The sequence below is a fragment of the Balaenoptera ricei genome, chromosome 1 (assembly GCF_028023285.1).
Source record: "Balaenoptera ricei isolate mBalRic1 chromosome 1, mBalRic1.hap2, whole genome shotgun sequence".
Lineage (NCBI taxonomy): Eukaryota > Metazoa > Chordata > Mammalia > Artiodactyla > Balaenopteridae > Balaenoptera > Balaenoptera ricei.
Genome location: NC_082639.1, coordinates 53,137,179 through 53,162,344, shown reverse-complemented (window position 1 = coordinate 53,162,344; position 25,166 = coordinate 53,137,179). Strand labels below are relative to the sequence as shown.

General features: G+C 40.2%; 1 protein-coding gene across 12 annotated transcripts in view; it reads right to left on the bottom strand.

Moving 5' to 3' along the window:
* Positions 1 to 25,166, bottom strand: part of PATJ (PATJ crumbs cell polarity complex component) — a 352,223-nt gene that overhangs the window by 68,624 nt on the left and 258,433 nt on the right. For all 12 annotated transcript variants that reach the window (XM_059923762.1, XM_059923772.1, XM_059923791.1 and 9 more), the window contains 2 exons: positions 23,518 to 23,598; positions 4,633 to 4,707 (listed from right to left, as the gene is read on the bottom strand). In XM_059923762.1, the coding sequence (XP_059779745.1) occupies positions 4,633 to 4,707; positions 23,518 to 23,598 (156 nt within the window). The remainder of the gene's footprint in view (positions 1 to 4,632; positions 4,708 to 23,517; positions 23,599 to 25,166) is intronic.

Genomic DNA, 25,166 nt, shown 5'->3' with positions numbered 1-25,166 from the left:
TAAAATGCTTTGGTGAAGGATGGATCAAGGAAGGGAAGAAGGATAGAAGCTATCTTTGTGGTTTGTGCATGAAGCTGGGGCCAGGAAGCATTTTTACATGATGAAATCAGTGTGAAGTCTGTATATCTGTGCTGTGCTTAGTGAAAAACAATCTGTGCTGCAGATGTTCTGAGCACATGACACTGCCCAACTTTTCTGGACATATTAACATAGTCAAAGATGCATGAGGTAGGTTAATTGAGCAGTAGGGTTAGGAAGAGACAACAAACCCAGGTACATCATTACACTTCAATTCACCTAAAAGAATGCTTATTCACCTTTGATTCCCAGTGCCTGAAACATAGTAGGGCCTCAATAAATGTTTGATGAATGAATGAATGAATGCAGAGAAAAATTGAAGACATGGAAACTCAGAGTAGGAAATAAATCTGTAATTCAATGAAGGGACAGAGACATTTGCTGTGCAAGCTTTGGAAAATTAACTTGTAATTCTGAATTTTTGTTGATAATATCTCTAATGAATATTAGTATTAGAAAACTAAGAAAAACCAAAAGGACTCCATGCTTGCTTAACAGGCAGTTAAGAAATATAGGTAGTGACCTGGCCTGCCTTTTGGATCTGTAGTTAGCCAGGAAACCCATCCCCAGCTGGAAGATTCTGGTGGAGGCAGTGAAGCACCAGACTGTCCCTGGAGTCCAGAAATAGGATCAAGGTAACTGCTCCAGAACAATAACACCCCAAGATTCCATCAGTGGAAGTCTACGCCTCAATACAAGGCACTGTGCAGTATGTAACAAGAAAAGCAATACCACTCATTGTATATCTGTATTGTGCTTTCCAGTTTTCAAAAACACTTCTATACCCATGAATTCATTTAATCATGAGAATAACCTTGACAATTAGACAATATTACTCTGTTTTACAGATAAAGAAACCAAGACACAAATGTCAAGTGACATCTGAAATCATACAGCTAATTAGAGGAAGAAGTAGGACTAAAAGTCGGCATTTGAAGAATGTTGCAAGTTTAAAGTGTTTTATCAAACAGTTGCTAGGTTATGATTCTACTGATGTTCTTTTTTTTTTTCTCTGCAGTTTTTCTATCACCATCATTTAATAATGACTGTACACTTATTTAAAAAGACTTTTTTGAATATATATTTTCAGTGATTCTAAAAAGAAGAAAGTGAAAAAATGACAAACTAGGGGTTACTATGAGAAAACTGAACAATGGAACCACCTAAATATCCAATTACTCTAAAGACCACACTTCCCAGCCTCCTTGAAGCCAGACATGACCACAGACTAGTCTATGATCAATGGAATGTAAACAAACATGAACTGTACAATTTTCAGGTCATTTTCTTAAGGAGAACAATCCTGCCTTCCCCTTCTTTAGATGAAATGTGGATGCAATGCTAATAACTGGAGCAGCAGTCTTAGACCAAAAAAACGGATGCTATAGTTTGAGGATGGCAGAGTAATCAAATAATGGTACAGTAATCAGATAAGAGGCGCTTGGGTCCGTGACACCATGGAGACACCATGTCATCCCCAAACTGATCACAGCCACACCGTTATGTAAAAGAGAAACTTCTTGCAGCAACTGAACATAATCTTAACTCACACAGTACTTATGTCACCTTTCCTTTGTAGAATCTCGAGAAAGAAAATTGATAATAAAACTAAATGCCAGCTACAGAGTTCTTTTATGAAAAATGGTGTGAATTTTAAAACAGAAAAGCACAAGAGACAGTCATCCCTACATCATGACTTTTATTATCAGCAGGGAATGTTTGTTGCTCATCTTTATTTCCCAGTTCATGCAACATCCATTTCATTGTGCGTACTAGGTAGGTTTCTAACAGACATGGGTTGAAAAAATAAGGAAGTAGTCCACAGAAACCAAGTGAAACAAACATATGTTCAGAGGCAGACCACTTGTTGGTAGACGTGGTGATGGGTGAACACAGCTACCACGACTCATTCACTGACATAAAACCAAACTACCAAGTATGAAAGATTAGAAAACTTGGATTTGTAGACTGTAACCTTTAAAAATTATATAAAAAAAATTTATTAAATTGGGTCATTTGTAGAGACGTGGATGGATCTAGAGACTGTCATACAGAGTGAAGTAAGTCAGAAAGAGAAAAACAAATATCATATATTAACGCATATATGTGGAACCTAGAAAAATGGTACAGATGAACCGGTTTGCAGGGCAGGAATTGAGACACAGATGTAGAGAACAAACGTAGGGACACCAAGGGGGGAAAGCGGCAGGGGGGTGGGGGTGGTGGTGGGATGAATTGGGTGATTGGGATTGACATGTATACACTGATGTGTATAAAATGGATAACTAATAAGAACCTGCTGTATAAAAATAAATAAATAAATAAATAATAAAATAGATATAACTAATAAGAACCTGCTGTATAAAAAACTAAATAAAATAAAATCCAAAAATTCAAAAAAAATTTTTTTAAAAAAAGAAGACAGGGGCTTCCCTGGTGGTGCAGTGCTTGAGGGTCTGCCTGCCGGTGCAGGGGACACGGGTTCGAGCCCTGGTCTGGGAGGATCCCACATGCCACGGAGCAACTGGGCCCGTGGGCCACAACTGCTGAGCCTGTGTGTCTGGAGCCTGTGCTCCGCAACGGGAGAGGCCACGATGGTGAGAGGCCCACGCACCGCGATGAAGAGTGGCCCCTGCTTGCTGCAGCTAGAGAAAGCCCTGGCACAGAAACGAAGACCCAACACAGCCAAAAAAAAAGAGAAATCAATCAATCAATAAAAAAAAATTAAAAAGAGGTATATTTATAAAAAAAAAAAAAAAAGGAGAAGACAGATTGGATTTGCTGTTGAATGTTACTGTATTCGAACATCAGAGTTGGAGTGGACTTTATAAGTCATCCAGCCTAACTAAACCAGGGGTTCTCAACCCTGTCTTCATAACAGAAACTGCTAAGGAGCCTTTTAAATTTATGAATGCTGGAACCCCCATTCTAGACCAAAGAAATTGGCACTAGGGGTGTGGAGCTCAGTCAAGTGTTTTTTTTGGGGGTGGGTGTTTGTTTTTTAAGTTGAAACTTATTTTTTAGTTAAATCATGGATTCTTAACACAAGATAAATGGGTTTCTAAGAGATTTATAGAGGGAATTCCAGGAACTATAAAACCTCTGCGGTTGTATCAAAGTTATACTTACCAGTGTTTTTCTGGGGAAAGAGTCTACACTTCATCAGATCTTCATGATAAGAAAAAAAAATCACTACTCAAAAGAAGACAGACTGAGTTTTCTATCACTAATTAGCTGTGTGATCACAGGCAAGCCACTCAACCTCCTAAATGTCCTCATCTGTAAATTGGTGGTGGTACCTCTATACCTTGCAAGGTTGTTGTAGAGACTGAAGATAAAAGTACATAAATAAACCTATCACTATTCCAGGAATAACTTAGAAGTTCAATTAATAATAGCTACTAATGTTTTTATGTCCTTTGATAACATATTAATAAATGATCAGCCAGCTTCTGACTGAAAACCTTCAGGGATGAAAAATTCCATTTCCACAAAGAATCTCATTCCTTTTGTCACAGCTCAAACGGTTGGGAAGTTGTTTATGCTGAGCTGACACAGTTTCACTGCAGATGTTGCCCAATGATCTCTGGGTCATTTCTCTTCTGCAGCTATAGAAAAGGGTAATAATCACTTTCTGAAAGGAGAATGACTTAGATATTTAAGTTCTCACTTTTCAGCAGGGAAATGAAAGGCCAGAGGATGTGTAGATTCACGCCAGTTCTAAAATTCTATGGTTATAAAATTTTAGAGATGTTTGATATATGTCTTGAGATAAGTGGCAGTATGTAAAGTACTAGCACATTAATACTATTTGCAAATATATTACATAAAGTAAAAAAAAAAAATCTGGTTCTAAATTTTAAAAAATTGCTTACAACTTTCAGTTGAAGTGAATTTTTTTCAGTTGAACCTTATTTTTAAGGTTCTTTCTACACCTACTTGTTTTTATTTAGGTTTTTAGCATATAATTTTGGATACTTTACAAAGGCATTTTCTTTGGCAATGTTTGAAATAACATATATTTCTTGTAAGCTCTAGTAATCTATAGTTCCTTAAACACAAAAACAGTTAATATAGTAATAATGTAAATTTTAGCAACACAAAAAAATGTTCAATAGCAAAAAAAGGACAAAAATTTGACAGATAGAAACTTATAGTTTTTTAAGAAGAAAAACTATATAAATACAAGGAACACTTGTTATTGCATTTATAATTCTACACAACTACAAACTCTCCTTCTTAAAATTTTTATTCATGACATTATGTAAGACATGGGGCTCTCAGAATTTAGGTGCAAGTGTGTTTTCAGAGATGCCTCACTTTTAAACACCTGCTTAGGGTGTTGGTACAGGAAGACATACAAAGGATATTTCCACACATCCTGCACAGGATCGGTGATACAGTTGTGGGTTGACTTCAGGTTGAAAGACACACCTTAACTTCCCGCCAAGTAATAAAGGATCAGATTTCATTGCAACCATCTCCTTTCCTTCTGGAACCCATTTATAACACACACCATCCGAGTAGAGCAAACATAAAGGGTCAGTTACGTACACTGTCAGTTGGACATTCCAGTGCCTTCTGCTGACCTGCCACCACATCTTGACCAACCACTTGGGAGATGTCTTCCTAAAATGTAAAAGATACGGCCAGTTACCGGTATTACAACTGTAGGCTCAACTGTACTCTCCAAATTCAGCAGTCAAGCACCATTTCATGGGGCTTGAAGCTACTACATAAATGACCAACACACCAGGCAGAAGAGTTCTATTCATCCACCTGGACTAACTCTCAGAAATGAACACAGGCTTGTCATTTCCAAATGCTTTGTTGGCCCTTTCAGATCTGTCAGGCTTTAAGCCTATCAGATACCTTTTGATGGTCATTTCAGCCAGAGATTTTTCTTCTTGAACCCTTTCAGGGTTCAAGTCCTGTTATTAGAATTTCTTTCCCCTTAAAATATCCAATTAGAGGCAAAAATGTACACTCACTAAAGACACTGGGAGATAAAAGTTAGTTCTGAACTCCATGGAGAAGTGCAGACTTCAGACTTAGGAGAGATGCAAACTATCAAAACACATGTGAAACTGATGCATAGTTAAAGGACAGTTAGTTGAAACAAATGATGACAGTGATAAATTGACCAGATGCTTGTCTGCCTCCCACCATATCTCATCCTTTTTTACAGGCAATTTACAGGGGAAATTATTATATGATGGTTTACTCTAAGGCATGAACTCATGCATTTTTGCTTGGACAAGGCAGGGAACACAGAGAGAGACTGATCTGGATAGGAGAAAGGATGGGTTTACTTGGCCATTGGTAAATGTCTGAGAGACACCCAGGCAGAGGGTCTAGTACACAGTTGGCAGATAGGTAATCTATCTCAAGGTGAGAGGAAAGGTGTGACTTGTATAGTAGAGTGTTAGCAGTTTGTGACCCTAGCTCCTCAACTTAAAAGCTCTGAAATCCTGAGCAGGTTATCTGACCTCTCCAAGCCTGAGTTTCTTCATATATAAAACGGGAAAAAAATAAGAATAGTTATACAATAGGGATGTTGAAAGGATTAAATGGAGCAATACATGAAAAGCACTAAGCATGGTACCTGGCAAACAGCAAGTATTTAATAAAGATGCTAATGATGATAGTAAATGAAATCAACCTATGATAAACCCATGTTCCTAACTCTGCTATAGGGTTGGTGAAAACAATTACCTGGACAGGACACTTTCTCCTTTGGGGAACACTGGTGTACTATTTGACATCACCACTCCCACCCCCACCCTGGTTTCTTTTCTGGGCATATTGATATACTCTTTTTTTTTTAATTAATTAATTAATTATTTATTTTTGGCTGCGTTGGGTCTTTGTTGCTGAGCGCGGGCTCTTCTGTAGTTGCACCGAGCAGGGGCTACTCTTCGTTGCGGTGCCCGGGCGTCTCATTGCGTGGCTTCTCTTGTTGCAGAGCATGGACTCTAGGCACGCGGGCTTCAGTAGTTGTGGCACTCGGGCTCAGTAGTTGTGGCGCACAGGCTTAGTTGCTCCGTGGCATGTGGGATCTTCCCGAACCAGGGCTCGAACTCATGTCCCCTGCATTGGCAGGCAGATTCTTAACCACTGTGCCACCAGGGAAGCCCTGATATACTCTTTCTTCAAAAGGCTCCCATCAGAATTGCAACAATACAATAGATAATGATCAGATTATGCCCAGCCATTCATTATTACTAGATTAGGTTATAAGTTCATTTTTGTCTCCTCAATTCCCTATTAGTTTCTAACCTGAGAGATTTAACCCCACCATGTAATATCCTGAGACTACAGCCTAGGACTCCTGGATGACTGTGAGTACCCCTAGCTGCTTACTTGTAACATTTTTTAGGACCAGAACTATCTCTCATTTAGATACTCTCTTATTTCCCCCATATGGAAGAAAGATCCTAGAACTCCTCTCCCTCATTCCTAGCTTTTTGTTTTTTTTTAACTTTGCTCCTAAACAGATTATGTGACATAAAAAGAATTTTAGGGACTTCCCTGGTGGCCCAGGAGTTAAGAATCCACCTGCCAATGCAGGGGACACGGGTTCGAGCCCTAGTCCGGGAAGATCCCACATGCCGTGGAGCAACTAAGTCCACGTGCCACAACTACTGAGCCTGTGCTCTAGAGCCCACGAACCACAACTACTGAGCCTGCGTGCCACAACTACTGAAGCCCATGTGCCTAGAGCCTGTGGTCCGCAACAAGAGAAGCCACTGCAATGAGAAGCCTGTGCACCACAACGAAGACCCAACACAGCCAAAAATAAATAAATAAAATAATTTTTTTTTTTAAAAAAAAAAGAATTTTAAAATTACCTCTTCCCTTAATTCTTCCCTGAGCCCCTGGGTGGTGCCCCTTCACAGCATGACCAATTTATTTTATCACTATTTTTTTGTAACATTATATATATTTAAAAATCTTATGTGTTTGTCTCTCATATACTAATATCATTGATTTTGTCTTATTTGTTTCTTAAACATATGGCAGAATAGAATATAAGCTTGATAAAGGGCTAGTGCTAAATGAATCAAAGTTCGGAAACTTAAAGCTTAAATGCACCTGGGTGGATTTCAGAGCCAGCCATGAAAGGAAGGGCACACAGTGAAGGTGACCCTGTGGCCTCTTTTTTAAAGGATCACAGCTGAAAACAGAGAAGAAAGACATGGGAAAGTCAGTAAATGGTGCTCATGGGAATTTTCAGAATAAGAACTCTAAACTACCTTATAAACGGAAACCACTGGTGTTGTTCCCTCCAGTGTGGATCAAATGGCCTTAGGAAGACCAAAAAGTGCCTCTATTTGAAAATGATACTGCAGAGGTCTGCAATTCTACCTTTGTTTAAACCCAGATTAACCAGCAATGTGACAAAGGAGCTGACTTCCCCAGCTAAACACTTTAAAACCCAATTTGCATATGACATAGGGTACTACTAATAGTAGAACTTGTCTTCATTTGCACTTGTAAATAAAAAGAAAGGGCACTGGAATAGCAGCGAGAAAAACCCGGGTTCAGATTGGTTCCACTACTTATTAGCAGCAGTAATGCTTAGAAACCTTCATTTCTCCCAACAGTGAGAATGCTGTAACCGCTACCTGAATGAAGCGTTGCCATCAAAGTTGAGTTCAACATGTGCTTGTTGAGCACCTGCTCTGTGCTGTGAGAAAAGACTAATGGAGCCTTGCACTTATGACATGTACATATCTGGTGAGACAGAAACTAGAAAAATAATTACGGAAATATTGAATTACAACTGAAAGATATATGTGTGAAGGTATGTGGCAGATAGCAGGTGCCCAAGAGGTATTAATTTCCTTCTCTTTCTCTTATCTTGTCCTCAAAAATGTGGAAGGATGAAATCAGAGCTCTGAAAAGCATCTGGCCTACCACAATGTCCCATCTCTTATACTGATTACCCTTAAACCTCTGGTCCAAGGGATGGAGCCATTACATGATGGTGATAAAACAATCGCTAGAACTTACGGAGCACGGTTGCCAGTTACCAAGCCAGGTAGGTTAATATTTTTTTTTCATTTTTATTTTTTTAATTTTCTGGGGATTTTTTAAAAATCTATTTATTTTTATCTATTTTTGGCTGCGATCTTCATCACTGCACGCGGGCTTTCTCTAGTTGTAGCGAGTGGGGTCTACTTTTCATTGCGGTGCGTGGGCTTCTCATTGCGGTGGCTTCTCTTGTTGCGGAGCATGGGCTCTAGACGTGCGGGCTTCAGTAGTTGTGGCACACGGGCTTAGCTGCTCCGCGGCATGTGGGGTCTTCCAAGATCAGGGCTCGAACCCGTGTCCCCTGCATTGGCAGGTGGATTCCAAACCACTGCACCACCAGGGAAGCCCAGGTTACATATTTTAGATGTCAATGTACACAACAGATCTATGTGTTAGGTACTTCTATCATCCTCATTTTAGAGTTGAAGTAACGGAGGTACAGAGAATCCATAGTATATGCCAGGGGGCTTCTCTGGTGGTGCAGTGGTTAAGAATCCGCCTGCCAATGCAGGGGACACAGGTTCGAGCCCTGGTCCGGGAAGATCCCACGTGCCGCGGAGCAACTAAGCCCGTGCACCACAACTACTGAGCCTGAACTCTAGAGCCCGTGAGCCACAACTACTGAGCCCACGTGCCACAACTACTGAGCCCGCGTGCCACAACTACTGAAGCCCATGTGCCTAGAGCCCACGCTCCCAACAAGAGAAGCCACCACAATGAGAAGCCTGTGCACCGCAACAAAGAGTAGCCCCCACTCGCCGCAACTAGAGAAAGCCCGCGCGCAGCAACAAAGACCCAACACAGCCAAAAGTAAAAATAAATAAAATTAAAATAAAATTTAAAAACAAAACAAAACAAAGTATATGCCAGGCCAGAACTTAACAAAGACACATCTTGCTCCAAAGTCCCTGCCCTTAACCGAGGGGTAAACCACAGTGACAGGGAAAGGCTCACTTCCTCCCAATAATTCATACAAGATTCCCAGGAGTTGGCCTCAACATACTGATTCCATTTTTAGATTCAACAAGTCGGAACAAGGCATGCCTGCTTATTTCGAGCCTGGGCAGGAAAAACAAAATTCATGGCACTTGCCACTGCAGTGACCTTGGGTGAGTCACTTTCCTTCGTGTTTACAATTAAATTTAGAACTTACTAATCTCCCAACTATTGTTCCAAGGGAGCTCTTAATGCCTTCAAAGATGAGGTTCTGGGACATTTTAAGGTGTAGACTTTGCACAGGGGACCTCTAAGTAAGAAGACTGAGGAAGGAGTGTGGAAAGATCTTCTCATTTCATGAAACATACTGATATGACACATTCTGTGTGCATTATGTTACAATCCTCAGCGCAGCACTATGAGCCCCTGAAAGAAAATGCTTGGTGGGCCAGGCAAATTACTCTGATCAAGAGAAGGAGCTTCAGAGGGGTGGACATAAAAGGCGACACTGGGAATGTTCTTTATAATAGATAATAATGGGATTGATATCCAGCTTACAATCACCAAAGCTGGTTGACTTCTGTCCCAAAGCTGGGTACTCAACATGTCTGTCTGTCTGGCCACGGTAACTGGTCCAAGTGTGGACACCCGAACCGCACAAGAACATCCTATAGATTTTCCAAAGTGGACCCAAGGGCAGAGAGCCAGCCCCTTTCTGGCAGAGAGGCTTAGGAGCCATAGACAGCCATGCTCGCCCCATGCTGAGGAAGCCAGTTTGAAGTAGAAGAGAGTCAGACAAATGTGCAGAGTCACCTCTGCCAGCACCAGGTCTCTGGTTCCAACTGTCCCTTCCTGCAGTTATGTAAAAAGAACCTGTAGCCTATCAGTGAATTTCCCCTTCTGTCTATAAGGTCAAGTTGAGGTTTTACCACTTGCAACCAAGAGACTTCTGATTAAAATGAGGTGGAGCCCAGAAACGATCAGAATAACAAACTCACTGGAGTGAGTCTGTAAATAGAGATGAAGTGAACTGAGTACAAGACAACAAACTAAAGAAAGTTGCTCATCCTAAAAGGACAACTTTTGCCTAGATCAGTCCCACCCTAATTCTTACCCACTCATCTACCCACCTGGATCAGGTGAAATCACATAAGCAAAAGCTCCCACAGCATCTTAACTTTCCCTTCAATAGTACTCGTCAACACTAAGTCATTTATTTAAAGTCAGATACAGATCCAGGCTGTGACACTTCTTAGTTGAGTGTCTCTGTGCCTCAGTTTCCTAATCCATAAAATGACGATAATAATAGGCTTGATCTCATATAAAATATGAATTAATACACTTAGAATGATGCCTTTTGGAGCACGTAGTAAATGCAGTGACAGAGTTAGCTGCCATTATTCTCAGCAGTTCTGAAAGCTTTCTGAAGGGAAGACTAATGTGTCATGCTCACTGTGATATGCCCTGTGGCTTGCACAGCGCTGGGGATATAACAGGCCTTCAATATACTCACTTATTTTCTGCTTTCTTTGAAAGATAAGATAATCAACATAGGTTTTAGGTTATATGATCTTAAAATTATGTCAGCAAATAAGCCCTCCCCAGAGAAGTGAAAACTTTACAGACTCAAAGAACATCATAACATTTCTGCGAAGCTCTGGGATTCAGATGATGGGGCACCAAACACCGGTAAGAAAGTATGAGTTCAGGGCTCTGAGCTGTCACAACTGAGAGCTTCTCTGGGCCCATCATGCTTGCTGAATAATTATAAGATTACTTTCTCAATTTAGAAATATCTGGTAAGCAATAGCTTCCTTGTAGGCAAGATGAAATTCCAAGTTGAATAAAAAGTCACCACAGCAGGCCATTAAATTGGCTGGGAGTGAAAGAAAGCTAGCAGACGTCCAAGATGTGAATTTGTATTAAAAATGTGTACTTATATTTCTGCTGTCTTTGAGTTCATGAGGTTACTTTACTGGCTACCCTCACATCTCTATAGATGCAGAGGGGAAGAGAATGGAAGGAAAAGCCAAAAGCTTTTCTCTCGTGACTTTCGTGAACGAAGTAGACTTGACTGTAGATCTACTGTCTTTCTTTATGACTGGGAAAGGGAAATTTATCATGTAGGCAAATCTCAAGTGATTTTCAGAAATACAAGACATAAAGTACAATGAGCTGTGAAAAATGGCACATATTTGAATGCAATTGAACTCTGCCATTGGCAATTTGCATACTGTCACAAAAGAGAGGCCAGCGCTGACTCAGACACATTCTTCTGTAGGGAACGCCTACACTCCTGCTATAGATGCTGTTTTCATATTGGATCTGAAACAGAAAATAATATTCACACAGTGGCATCGGCTTCCATAGCTGAACCAGAAATCCTACAGTTCCTGATGGACAGCAAACTGGGGATAAAAATGGATTTTAAGCACACAGCTCAGGACCTTGCTTTAAAAATGAGCAGGATATTACACCTGAGAATTCCAGCCTGGATGTAAGACTTAACAAGAAGCCTATAATCATCAGAAACACATTTTAAACTGTTTTTTACCCCAAACTTGGATGCCAGCACTTTAAAAACACTTAGGAATAATTTTTAATCAAGCACAGCCGTCAAAATTGATAAACTGAACCTGTATCAGAAGTCATGTGGTATATTATTCCTTTAAAATTCTACACTGAACTCATTATCTTCTCCCACAGATCTGTTTTTTTTTCTCATTTTAAAAAAAAAATTAGTGACAATATCAGCCTCCCAGTTATCAGGTTTAAAACCACAGCCAGGGACTTCCCTGGTGGCGCAGTGGTTAAGAATCCGCCTGCCAATGCAGGGGACATGGGTTTGAGCCCTCTGGGAAGATCCCACATGCCATGGAGCAACTAAGCCCGTGCACCATAACTACCAAGCCCACGTGCTGCAACTACTGAAGCCCGCTCACCTAGAGCCCGTGCTCCACAACAAGAGAAGCCACCGCAATGAGAAGCCCTCGCATGACAACAAAGAATAGCCCCCGCTCGCCGCAACTAGAGAAGAACCGCACGCAACAATGAAGACCCAACACAGCCAAAAATAAATAAATTACTTAATAAATAAATAAATAAATAAAACCACAGCGAGCTTTTATTAATCTCTGTCTTTGCCTGCTTTCATCTAATCATTTGCAAAGTACTCCTGATTCTAGGATCACAACATGAAGCAAAATAGATTTTTCTTAGACTTTGGGATTTCAAAGACCAGAAATTTTTCAGAAGGACTTTGAGGTTATAGAGTTACCTTTTCTTTGGCCAAGGAATTGAGAGCAAGGGAATACTAGGTTGGAGCATATGAATTTGCTAATTTATGAGTCAAGAAATGGTCAAATATCAGTGATTTAAGAGGGGTCAACCTATTAAAGTCCTCTCCCCACAACTATCACCATATATTACCACCACAATGTCATGTAGGAAAAGCCATTTTAACACTAAAAAGTTAGGTAGGACACAATCTTAAAGGACAGTCTTTTAAACTGAATAAATTTAGCTTTATGAAGAACTCTCCATGTGGTTATTACTTTTCATATTTCCCACTGACCAGTGAGAACTGTCACAGATCCACATGGGTCTAATTAATAACTCTTTAGTATTATCTGGATAAAGAAGAAAGCTTGGACTTTGGTGTCTGACAGTGGTCATGTCCTGGTTTTTCTACTTATAGGTTACAAGCTCTATGACAAATTAGACTTCCTAAACTTCGGCTTCTTCATGGGTTAATACCAAATAGCTCTTGGAGAGACAGTCTGGCACAAGTCAGGCATGTAAGGTTATGAGTCAAACATAAGGTTTTGAATCCTTACTGTGGCACTTACTGCCCCTAAGCCTTTGAGCAAGTGCATCAACTTCTGGAATACTCAGGTCCCTCATCTGCCAAATGGAGGGAATAATGCTCCATGATGGGGAGGACGGAGATAATACACTGTGTCCAGTTCCTAACAAATGATAAGTGCTCAGTCAATGGTGGATGGTATTATTATTACTATTGTTACTACTACTGTTTTTGTTGGGGTAAATGAGATAATCTTTTAAAGTGCCTACTACAGGGACAGGTACCTAATAAGTAGTCATTAAATAACAGTTTCCTGTCTTCCAGAGACACCTAAAACTCAGTAGACAAGAAGGAACAAATCATCCTTCCCCACAAATCTGCTTTTCCTCCTGTTTGTTTTGTTTTGGCCACTCCAAGTGGCTTGCGGGATCTTAGTTCCCTGGACAGGGACTGAACCCAGGTCTGCAGCAGTGAGAGCGCCAAGTCCTAACCACTGGACCACTGGGGAATTCCCTTCCTCCTCATTCTTTTATCAGTGAATGGCATCAACCAACCAGCCAGTCAGCTGCCCATGATGTAATCTGAGAATCCTTGCCTCACCCCCCTTCTTCTTCAACTTTGACATTCAAACAATCATCAAGTCTATCAATTCTAACTCCTGTATTTATTGAAAATCTGCACTCACTGACAGACCCCCTAGTTTAGGTCACTATCGACTTTCATCTCATTTCCTCTAGCAGCTTTTTAAACTCCCTGCCTTCAGTTTTGACATTGGCTAGCAGATTCTTCACAGGGAGCTCAAAAGGATCTTATCAACAGGCTAATCTCATCATTATAATTCCCCTTCAAAAACCATTCCAAAGGCTTCTGTTGGTAGAAAGACCTTTCTCCTGGTCCACAAGGCCCTCCACCACCCAGCTCCTGTCTACTGCTCGGCTTTCACCTTCTGCCAGGCCCACCTGCATGGCCACAGCTAGTAGACATGGGATGCAGCCTCAGCTACTCACAGGTGATGGGGATGATGTAGGTACTCAAGTACTTACAGGTGGCGGGGAAGCAGGCATTCTCTAAGCAGGGGTTAGAGAATGGTGGAAACGTAGGGACTGAAATAAACTAGAAGTACATAATTGATGAAAGGGGCAGCTTGGAATGCTGGTCTGTTTTCAGTAGAAAATAGAAACCAGGATTTTTAATGTAAAAATCTCCTGACAACCAGTTTGTAACCTTTGCATTAGACCTAATGTGGTGAACTCCTAGATGAAAGATGTCTTATTTATCTTTACATTCCTAGAGCTTGATACATCACAAGTTCTCGGGAAATGTGTACTGAATAACGAGAGTTCTAGCACACGTTGATTTTATATAGACAAAATCTGGTGTTAACAATAGCTACAGTCACCGAGCCCTTACTGCATTCCAAGCACTATTAAGAGTTTCACGTACAAAATCACACTTCATGTTCACAAAAAATAGGAGGGTCTCCTCCTCCCCCATTTTTGGGTGGAGAAAGGAAGGCAGACAGGATAAGTCACTTTCTAGGTCAGAGCTAGTGACGGCAGGGGGAATGTTTATGTCCATTCAGATATCAGAGCCCACGATTTACATCTGACAGCCTTTTTCATCTGAGAAAGCAAGTACTATCAGACCATTTGGAGATGCAGGTATTATTTATAACACTTAACACTGATTTTTCAGTAAGTACGTTTGAAAATTTTAGGTGGATCAAGTGTATCAAGGTAGAGAGTAAAAAGTGTTCCTCAAATGTTGCTATTCTGGCTGGTGGGGACTCTGAAATGGTAAAATACACTGTCAGCTGCGGCGTGAATTTCCGTGTCACAGCCCATTTGAGTTAATGATAGTTAATTCAGAAACAATTCATGCTTCCCCAGGCATCTCGCTACCCTGTAAACTCTAAAATCTCCACAAAGAAACTACAGGTTGAATGCCACCTCGCGGTGACTGGAATACTCTCATTTTTCTATTCTTGCCCTAAGGGTCAGAAATTACGTTTCATAATGAAAGACAACAGTAAAGACAAACACGGCAGACCGTTTGAAAAAACCTAAACGTTTTGAAAAATTCTGAAAAGTCTAAATGTTCTTGAGGCTGCTGTACACGAACTAGGTCTGTAATGACAGGGAACACTTGATACACAGACTGCATGCACTGTTGCTAAGCAGTGTCACAGAGTGGGGCTAGAACGCCGGGCCCATCTGCTGGGGGCATTTCCTAGCAAGGTTATCTTGGGCTGCCGGCCAAGCCTTGGGATGATGCTTGTCCTCAAGACCCAGATGGTGTAACAACTGCCATTTTAATAGCTCCAAACCTGCGTTCAGAGGAAAGCTTTAAAGCACATGTACAGCGGAAGGTTTGCACACTGGGAGCAAGAAAGGTAAATTCTTTGACTGGCAACTCTCTGTGGAACTTACCAGGTAAACACATATATTACCTTGCTGTTTATTTTATTATAATTTTTGCAAAGACAGAATATGAGAATATATCCTGCCACCGCCATCTCTTGCAGACTGCCATTGCCTCTGCCGCAGTAAACTCCCAGCCAGCCCATCAGCATCCACTCTGGCCCCTGTCCAACCTGATCGCTACGTTACAGCTACAGTTTAGAGTCACCTCCGAAAGCCCTCCATGGCTTCCCACTACCGTTAGCATAGAGACCATCTTACCAGCGTGGCCTGGCCCCTGTCAACCACTCCAGTTTTGTTCAAATCTCACCAGTTCTGGCAGCCGTGAACATTCAGAACTTCAGTTCCCCAAACTCCCTGAGGCTCTAAGGTTGCCTAGCTCCCTCCTTTGTTTCTTCTCTGCCCCACTGCCGGGTAGCGCCAGCTTCTTCAGATCTCAGTTCAATTTTCACTGGGAGAGCCCTCCCTGATAAGGTCAAACCCCCCTATTCTGTGCTCTCTTAGCACCAAGCGCCTCTAGTTCTTAGCTTTTATCAAAGTTGAGATTTCAATCTATATGTAACATTACATGATGTCACTCTCCCATGAAGACTGTAAGCAACACAAGAAGAGAGACTATGTCTGTTTACCTTCGGTAGCATCTTCCCAGGAACTAGCACAGAGTGTAGCAACAGGCTGAGCACAGGAATTTATAAGATAAAGTCAAGCTTTAATTCTGACGGACAAAGAAGTGGGGCTTTTTCTACTAGGGTGCAGATTATTAAACACTTGCAAAAAGATTCCAAAATGTGGAGAGACTACATTAAAAGTTCCTCGCATAGGATCCTATTATAGTTCTTTTAACAGAATCACAGAATTTCCAGTGTAGAGGTTACCTAGAATCAAATTTCTGATTTGGTTTCAGTTTGTGGATTGTCTATATTCTGTCTTCCCCTCTTTCTTCTTCCTCCTGTAATTTTTTAAAACATCTTTATTGAGATATAATTAACATATCATAACATTCATCCATCTAAAGTGTACAATACAATGGTTTTACCATTCAGAATTATACAAGTGTCATCACAATCTAAGTTTAGAGCATTTCATAATCTCTGAAAGAAACCTTGTACCCATTAGGGTCACCTTCTATGCCCCAGCCATAGGCAACCACTAATTTACTTTCTGTCTCTATAGATTTTGATTCTTTTTTTTTGGGGGGGGGGGGTAACATCTAGCTTTTTATTGATTCAATCAATACATTGGGAATTTAGTAGCAAGTTAATGGCAAGCACTTACAAAATCTGTTTTTCTACTTTTAAAATAAGCTGTCTTAATCTACAGCAACCTAAAATCATAAGAACACACGTGAGTGGCTGAAGCACTTCTGCTGTTATGTCTGTGGCAAGCTTATTAGTAATTTCCTAACAAGTCTTCTAGTGCAAAGTGCACATAATCATTTGGAACCTCCATTACCATATTTGGCTCTGTTTCCCCTATAAATAATGGTGCCTAAATGTAAGAATTTGAAGTAAAACTGGGCAAGTGTGCCCATATTAACAGAATTACCATATGACCCAGCAGTTTTACTCCTAGGTATATACCCAAGAGAAATGAAAATACACATCACACAAAAACTTGTACACAATTGTTTATAGCAGCATTATTAATTAATAATTAATAGGAGTGAAGCCATGCTGCAGATTTTGATTCTTGTAGCATCATGTATCAGTACTTCTTTATCTTTCATTGCTAAATAATATTCTACTGTACGGATAGACCATATTTTATTTATTCATTCATCCGTTGGTGGACATTTAGGTTGTTTCCATTTGGGGGCCATTATTAATAATGCTGCTGTAAACAATTGTTTACAAGTTTTTGTGTGATGCGTATTTTCATTTCTCTTGGGTATATACCTAGGAGTAAAACTGCTGGGTCATATGGTAATTCTGTTAATATTTTGAGGAACTGCAAACTGTTTTCCAAACTGGCTGTAGCAGCAATGTATGAGAGTTCCAATTTCTCCATATCCTTGCCAGCACTTATATTATCTGTGTATTTGATTATAGTCTCCTAGCAGGTATGAAGTGGTATCTCATTGTGGTTTTGATGTGCATTTCTCTAATGGTTAATGAGGTTGACCATCTTTTTATGTGCTTATTGGCCATTTGTATGGAGAAATGCCTGTTCAGATCCCTACCCATCTTTTAATTGAGTTATTTGTCTTTTTATTATTTTGTTGTAAGCTAGTAGCTCTGAAATTATTTTACTGGCTATTAGTATCTATAACAACATGGAGAAGGAAACAGACAAGAACCAAAGAAAACATAAATTGGTTTTACATCAAGGCAGAAAACTACAGAATCAGACAAGGTTCGAGATCCAAAGGTGGTAGCAAGAACAGAGGTTAGATATTTATAAGAACAAGACAGTACTATCTCTTCCTTTCCTTCTCTTGCTCCTTCCTCCCCACCTAACTACTGAGCTTCTAAAGACAGCAAGCTGATGTGAACACCTGTCCTTGAACATCTCAAGCCCTTTAAGAAATGCTAACAGTTTTGCTCATCACTGAATCCCCTGTACATAACATTGTCTGACATGCAAGAGATACTCAATTAATATCTGTTGTTTGAACAAACAGATCACACAGTGATACTTCTGATATTCCAAGAAAGGCTGTCTATGTGAAATATACAGTGAAGAGAAGATGGGGTGTAGAGGCAAAGAGAACTGGGTTTGAGTCCCAGCCACAGCACCCACCAGCTGTGAGACCTTAGGAACAGACTTGGCATCTCTGAGCCTCAGTACCTTATCAGTAAAGTAGGGCTAAAAACATGTGCATCATTGGGTTAAATAAGATAACCAGTATGAAAATGCCTGGCACAGGTTAGCTTCTTGAAATGTTTTAGTTTCCTTCATTTTATGAAACATCGGTTTGGAGGTCTATATCACTTCATTTACCAATGTGAAAGGTAAATTTCAGTATCTACCTGTTTCTATGTCATAATTTTCTATGTTGGAGTTCAAGATTTAGGGAATGAAAATCACAAAGTTCAGATCCCAGTGTAACTCTCTTGCTGTCCCTTGACTTCAGTTTTGTTCTATATCTGTATCTCTCTGAGAAGCAGTACTGCATAGTGGTTTAGAGTGCAGCCTCCAGCCTCACAGGGCATGGACCTGGATCCTGGCTTCACCAGGTGATTATTTACGCAACTTACTTAACATTTCAGTACCTCAGTTTCCTCATCTCTTAAATGGGGATAATACTAGTACTAACTTCATAGGATTGTTATGTGAATGATGTTAGAATAATGCCTGGCACACAGGCATTCAATGGATGCTACTATCTATTATCAGCAGTTGTATTTTGGGGGTTGAAAAAATTCACTTCAGTTTTCCAAGTTACACGTAATGCTTCACTCAGAACAGCTAATCCTCATCTGGCTGACACTTAATGATTTAATCAGCATAACATCATCATCATCATTAACAACAATTCCCCCTTACACAGTCATTCCGGGTACTCTGGGATGGTTCTACCTAGTACTTTATAGTTATTAACTCCTTTCTCTCACAGTAACCCTTTGTTTCTTTCTCCCATTTTACAGATGCAAAAATTGAGGCACAGAGAGGTTAAGCTGTTTGCCTAAGGTTGTATGGCTTGTAAATGGTAGAACCAGGGTTTGAATCTAAGTAGAATGGCTCCAATCTTTGCACTCTTAATAATTTAGCTATACTGCCCCCAAAAGAGTGTATTATATTAACACAGATATCCCCAACATGATAGAAACATAGGTTTATACCCAAAAGATTAAAATACTTATTTTAGGGATTCATGCTCTTCTATGTCAAGATACCAGGGAGACAAGGACCCTTCAGGATGAGGTGCAGCTCTTCTAATTTCTAGTTTTGTGGTCTTTCACTAAGCAGCTTAAGATCTCATCTGTAAGTCAGGGATTAAATAACTCCTGCCCTACTTCTTACATAGGGTTATTTTGGGGATAAAATTGAATAAAATCATGAACTAATATCATGTTAGAAAAAATAGATATTAAAATATTTAAGCTAACGAGATAATAGATGAGGCAGTTTTGCAAATTGCAAAGCTCTGTGCAAAATTTTTTTTTAAGTTCCTTTCAAAAGGCTTAAAAAATAGTCTTAACAGGCTCTCACCTAGACTTCTGAAATAGATTCCAGACACTTCCCTGTCTCCAGTCTCTCACAATTGGAATCTATGCTTCACCAACCATCACCTGATCGGTTGTCTAAAAACAAGTCATTCTCCCTTTAAAAAATATTTTAGAGAAATCTAATATCTACTGAAGTTATTATAAATAAACTCCTTGGCTGTGAATCTGGGGACTACTGAGATATGGACGAAAGCCAATCATAACTGAATAGTGGAAATAAGCACTGGAATATATGTAGACTCATGGTTTAGTCTTAGCTCGGAAAACAGGTAATCTTGGAGAAGCACTTTAATAGCCCTTTGGAGTATAGTTTCTCATAGGTAGCACCTTGTATATATGTGTATCCATGTAGTTAATGAGACATTTATTGAGCACTGAGCATAAAAAGGTGAATACGTTAATCTATAATTCACAGCATATAGTCCCTTCAGTTCTGTGATTCTACTGTTCAACTTCTATCTGATTCTACTGTTCAACTCTGCACACTGTACCTCACCCACACTGTTTGATTCACCTGGTGAACCTCTCCTCTTTATTCCAACCTCAGTAGTCAATCGCCTTCTCATCTTTAAAGGTTCACCTTAAAGGCCAAGAGTCTAAGAAACCGTCCCTAATCCCTGAACGAGATGGTTTTCCTTCCACTTTTGAACTCCTGTAACATTTTTTTTCTCTCTCTTTAATACACTTCTGCCTGGTCTGATTTTCCAGGTACAAATTCTGTTATCCTCACTGATGCTTGAGGGTAAGCTGCTTAAGAGCAAGACCTGTATTTTTCTCCTGGTCTCTCTTGTAGGGGCCAGCAGTGTCTGATGAGATATATGCTCCCACAGGAAGCAAGAAATGCAACCTTTAAAGGGTTAGAGCTTACTGTTTCCAACTGAAATAAACTAAGGTAACAGGAGTCAAGGCCCATACAGATCACATGCTGTCCTCTGACAAGGTGCATCCAGCAACCATCCTAGAATGGTGCAGCAATGCAGGGGAGCTGGTGCCAATCTCATAATAGAAACAATCAAATGATGACTAGTGATGAGGAACTGTTATTAATACAGTTGACCCTTGAACTACATTGGTTTGAACCATGCAGGTCCACTTACACATGGATTTTTTTCAATAGTAAGTACAATAATACTACACAATCTGCCATCTGAGGTTGGTTGGAGCCGTGGATGTGGAGGAACCCAGAACACAGGGGGCCTTATAACTATAAGCTATACATGGATTTTCCACTGTGCAGAAGGTCAGCATCTCTAACCAATGCATTTTTCAAGGGTCAACTGTACTTTATAATGAGACAACAATGAATATGTTAGGTTGAGCCAGATGAAATTTTTACCCTCAAGAACAGCAATTTCATGATTTAATATAATTTGCTGATTTATGCATTATCTATCTCCCTTCCCCCATCTACCCATGAATGAGTCTCCATGAAGGCACACGTTCCGGTACATTTTGTTCACTTTTGTATCTCCAATGCCTGGAACATAGTGGCATTTGGCAAATATTTTCTGAATTAATGCATGAGCTTACTAAGCACCAACTATGTACCTTATACTCTACTACATGTTTATACTTTATTGCCTATTTGTTTCTCATAACATCCTGGTTACTCCCATCCTTCAGATGAGTAAACTGAGGCTTGGTGAGGTCTAACTTGCTCAAGTTAGACACACTCTTAAGCAATACTTTATGCTGGGCCATTTATATTTATGCTATAAAAGTTGTTCAAATTTGGCTATCTTTCCTCAGTTGACTAGACCATGGATATTCTATTGGAAATGGTGACAAAGAAATTGCAGAATACCAAAAAGAGAAGGAGGTGATGGGGGGAGGGGAGAAAGAAAAATACCAGTCAATGGGTTTGGGGAGGCTTTTATTCTTATTAAAATGCAGTATGAAATAATCTAAACATTATCCTTAGTCCTTCAGGTCCTCTGCCTGAGGGTGGGGCTCTTCAATTATTTTGGGACTTGGAGCCCCACCACTGGTGTTGCCTTCCTGGGAACAGAGGGTGGATGACGGGTGGCTTTTGCCTGCAGCCTACAAGTGAGCCTCTGTGGGACTACCTGCCTCTCCCAGCAAGCAAGGGAGTGTTCTCACTCGTTTTACCATTTCCTCTGTGGATGAAATCGGGGGCCTCTACTTGCAAAGCCCTGTTGCTTTAAAAGATTTTTTCCTTGGGGCTTCCCTGGTGGCGCAGTGGTTGAGAATCTGCCTGCCAATGCAGGGGACACGGGTTCGAGCCCTGGTCTGGGAAGATCCCACGTGCCGCGGAGCAACTAGGCCCGTGAACCACAATTACTGAGCCTGCGCGTCTGGAGCCTGTGCTCCGCAACAAGAGAGGCCGCGATAATGAGAGGCCCGCGCACCGCGATGAAGAGTGGCCCCCGCTTGCCACAACTAGAGAAAGCCCTCGCACAGAAACGAAGACCCAACACAGCCATAAATAAATAAATAAATAAATAAATAAATAAATAAAAGTCAATAAACAAAAAAAACAAAAACAAACAAAAAGATTTTTCCTTAATCTATCTTTGGAGAAACGGTGCCAAAAAGAACAAGTTAGTAGGTTTTTTTTTTTTAATTTTTTAAAAAAATTAATTAATTTATTTTTGGCTGCGTTGGGTCTTCATTGCTGCGCTCAGGCTTTTCTAGTTGCGGTGAGCGGGGGCTACTCTTCGTTGCAGTGCATGGGCTTCTCATTGCGGTGGCTTCTCTTGTTGCGGAGCATGGGCTCTAGGCGTGTGAGCTTCAGTAGTTGCGGCACGTGGGCTCAATAGTTGTGGCTCGTGGGCTCTAGAGCGCAGGCTCAGTAGCTGTGGCTCATGGGCTTAGTTGCTCCATGGCATGTGGGATTTTCCCGGATCAGGGCTCGAACCTGTGTCCCCTGCATTGGCAGACGGATTCTTAACCACTGTGCCACCAGGGAAGTCCCAGTAGTATTTTTAAATGAACGAAGGAGCTGGAGTTTGAAATTCGTTGATGTTCTTCATTCCCCTTCAGTGCAAAGATGCAGTTTGTCTTTTGGAAAGGGAACAGTGTAACTTTGGCACATCTTGTTCAAGAACAATGGTCATAACCTGTTGGTCCCACTATTCTTGATGCCTCACATAGGGTTTGTGTAAGAGTGGACCATTATAATTTCCACTCTTGCTGAAATGTCCTTTTCCTTCAGCCTGAAAGAATCAGTTCATTTCCTAGGATATGGAATCTAAGCCAGTCCTGATATATATAAAAGTTGAAAGAAGATAAATGGATGATTTTTCAAACTCCCTGAAGTAAAGTGAACAACTCTGTGCTGTCATAATATCACAGTGACCCTCCTAAGTGATTAACTCTTTGAGACTCGTAAGATATTTTGAAACAGAGGGGAAAAAAGCCCACATTTCTTTCTAGAACTTGCAGTCTAACCCTGGAAGTGCTAGGCTGCAAAACAGAAAGGTAGATTATGAGCAAAGGCTTGGGAGTCAGACCGAATGAGATCAATCTCCAGGTCTACGACATACTAGTGAGTGGCCTTTGGCAAATTAGTTAACATCTCTAAGCAAGCTTTCAGTTTCCACGCATGTAAAAGAAAAATATCGCCACCTACAGCTATGAGGATCAGAAAATGAACGTAGAACACAGGATAGCACGCGGTACCCAGTAAAAGTTCCATAAATATTAAATAACAAGATATGAAACGTTAGGACACGTAAGGAGGAAGAGTTCTCTAAAACTGTCTCTCTCCTAATGCTCTAGCCCCTGGGTAAGTTTAAGTATCTTTTATTATGAACACAGGAATACATTTGAAATCTCTTTTCGTGCCTCTAGAACTAATTCAGCACCACCCTAGCCTTAAAGAAACCCAGTATTAAACAAGATTTAAAAGAGATTGCTTCTTTAGTCCCAGACAGCACAATTCAAATATGAAGAAAGTAGGAGAATACACTGTTCTTTGGGTCATTCGCTATATGGAATAGCTTCCCCTGTCTCAGGGATCAAGATTCCTAGAGAAGCAAACACAACTGATCCGAAATATATACAGTTCATCCCTAAAAAGAACATTGGATGAAACACTCAGGATTCTCACCAGTTTGGAGCTTTCACTTTTAGGCAACTGTTTAATACCAGCTTCGAAACTGCTGTCTTCCTCACTGGTGCCACTCTGATCCTATGAGACATTAAAAAGAAAATGGCAAAGAGGTCATTCTTCACTCACACTGACTTGAACTGTAGTACAGATACTCAATCATAGTTGCTTATTTTATTGTTGTAGGGGATATTGTTTCTTCTTTCCTTCCTTTCCAGTAGAAGGTCTTCTTCTTTTTTTTCTCCAAGGTATCTACAATATCCTGTTGCTCAGAGACACACCTTAGAGAAAGCTGATCCCTACTCTCTGCCCCAAGAGGAGGCCTGATTGCCTTAAGGCTAATCTTATTCTTTTTGCCAATGATTTTGTCAGGAATGGGTACGTGATCCAGTTCTGGTCAATGAGACACCAAGAGAGGTTTGCTGGAGACTTCTGGAAAGGTCCTTTGTAGATCTTAAAAGAACCACAAGAAGTCCCCATACCTCCCAAGTTAACAAGAGAGCATGAAGTGCAAATAGCCATGGGCAGCTATCCCACAACCGGAAGGAAAGCAGGCTGTGAATGACAGAGCAAAGGCAGAGATGGAAGAACTGGTTCTCTGATGACAAAATGGGGCCACTGGACCAACCAAACCTGAAGCCCAGACTTATTCTTAGCAATCTTCTAAGGAGAGCTAATCTACTTACTTATTTTTTCAGCCAGTCTGAGTTAGCTGTTCTGTTCCCTCCAGCCAAAACTTTCTCAGACATTTGTTTATCTTCTGCACAAGGTTAAACTGTTTGATGGGAGACTATGTTTATCTTGTTTATTTGTGAAACTCAGGTACCTAGCACCCTGCCTGGCACATGGAAAACACTTGATAAATACTGGCTGAACCAATAAATGCAGTACTTGCTTTCTTGATGACTTTTTCCTGCGGATTCCTAAAAATATTTATTTAATGTAAATGAGACATCTGGTAATAATAAGCCACATTAAAATTCCAAAACACATTAGGCATCTCCTCGATTGAATTATGATATATTATATATTATAGTTACTTTCTTTGCTTTCTGAGGACACATAGAGGAGAATAAGGATAATAAATGGAGTATTTGCATTGTATTTATATGGATTTTTATTTTAAAATACCACCATCTGGGATTAGTAGAGATTCAGGTGGGGTTGTTAGTAGAGAAATGGTTTTGATTTTGAGACATTCAATATGGTAATTTAAGAAGTGCAAATTAAAGCAAAGATACAGCATTTTTTCATCTATCAAATGGACAAGAGAATAGAAAGAGAACATGCAGTATTAATAATGTTGTAGGGAAACAGGAATTTTTACACACCATTGAAAAATGTAAATTAGCACAATCTTTTCAGAAAAAAGCCCCATACATCATGTAGATATAAATTCAGGGAAAATATCTGCAAGCACATAGAACAAACTTTTTAAATTGCATACTTCTGGAGAGTAGGATGAGGGATTAGGGAATTTTTACATTAGTTATTTCTACACTGTTCAATTATAGAAGAATTAGTGTGTATTACTGCATGTTAAAAACAATAAAGGAGAGCTATGAGAAATATCTAAAAGAAAAAAAATCCAAGAAAGTAAGTAGCATGGGCTTTAGAATTGGTCAGATTTGAACTCAAATCTCAACTTT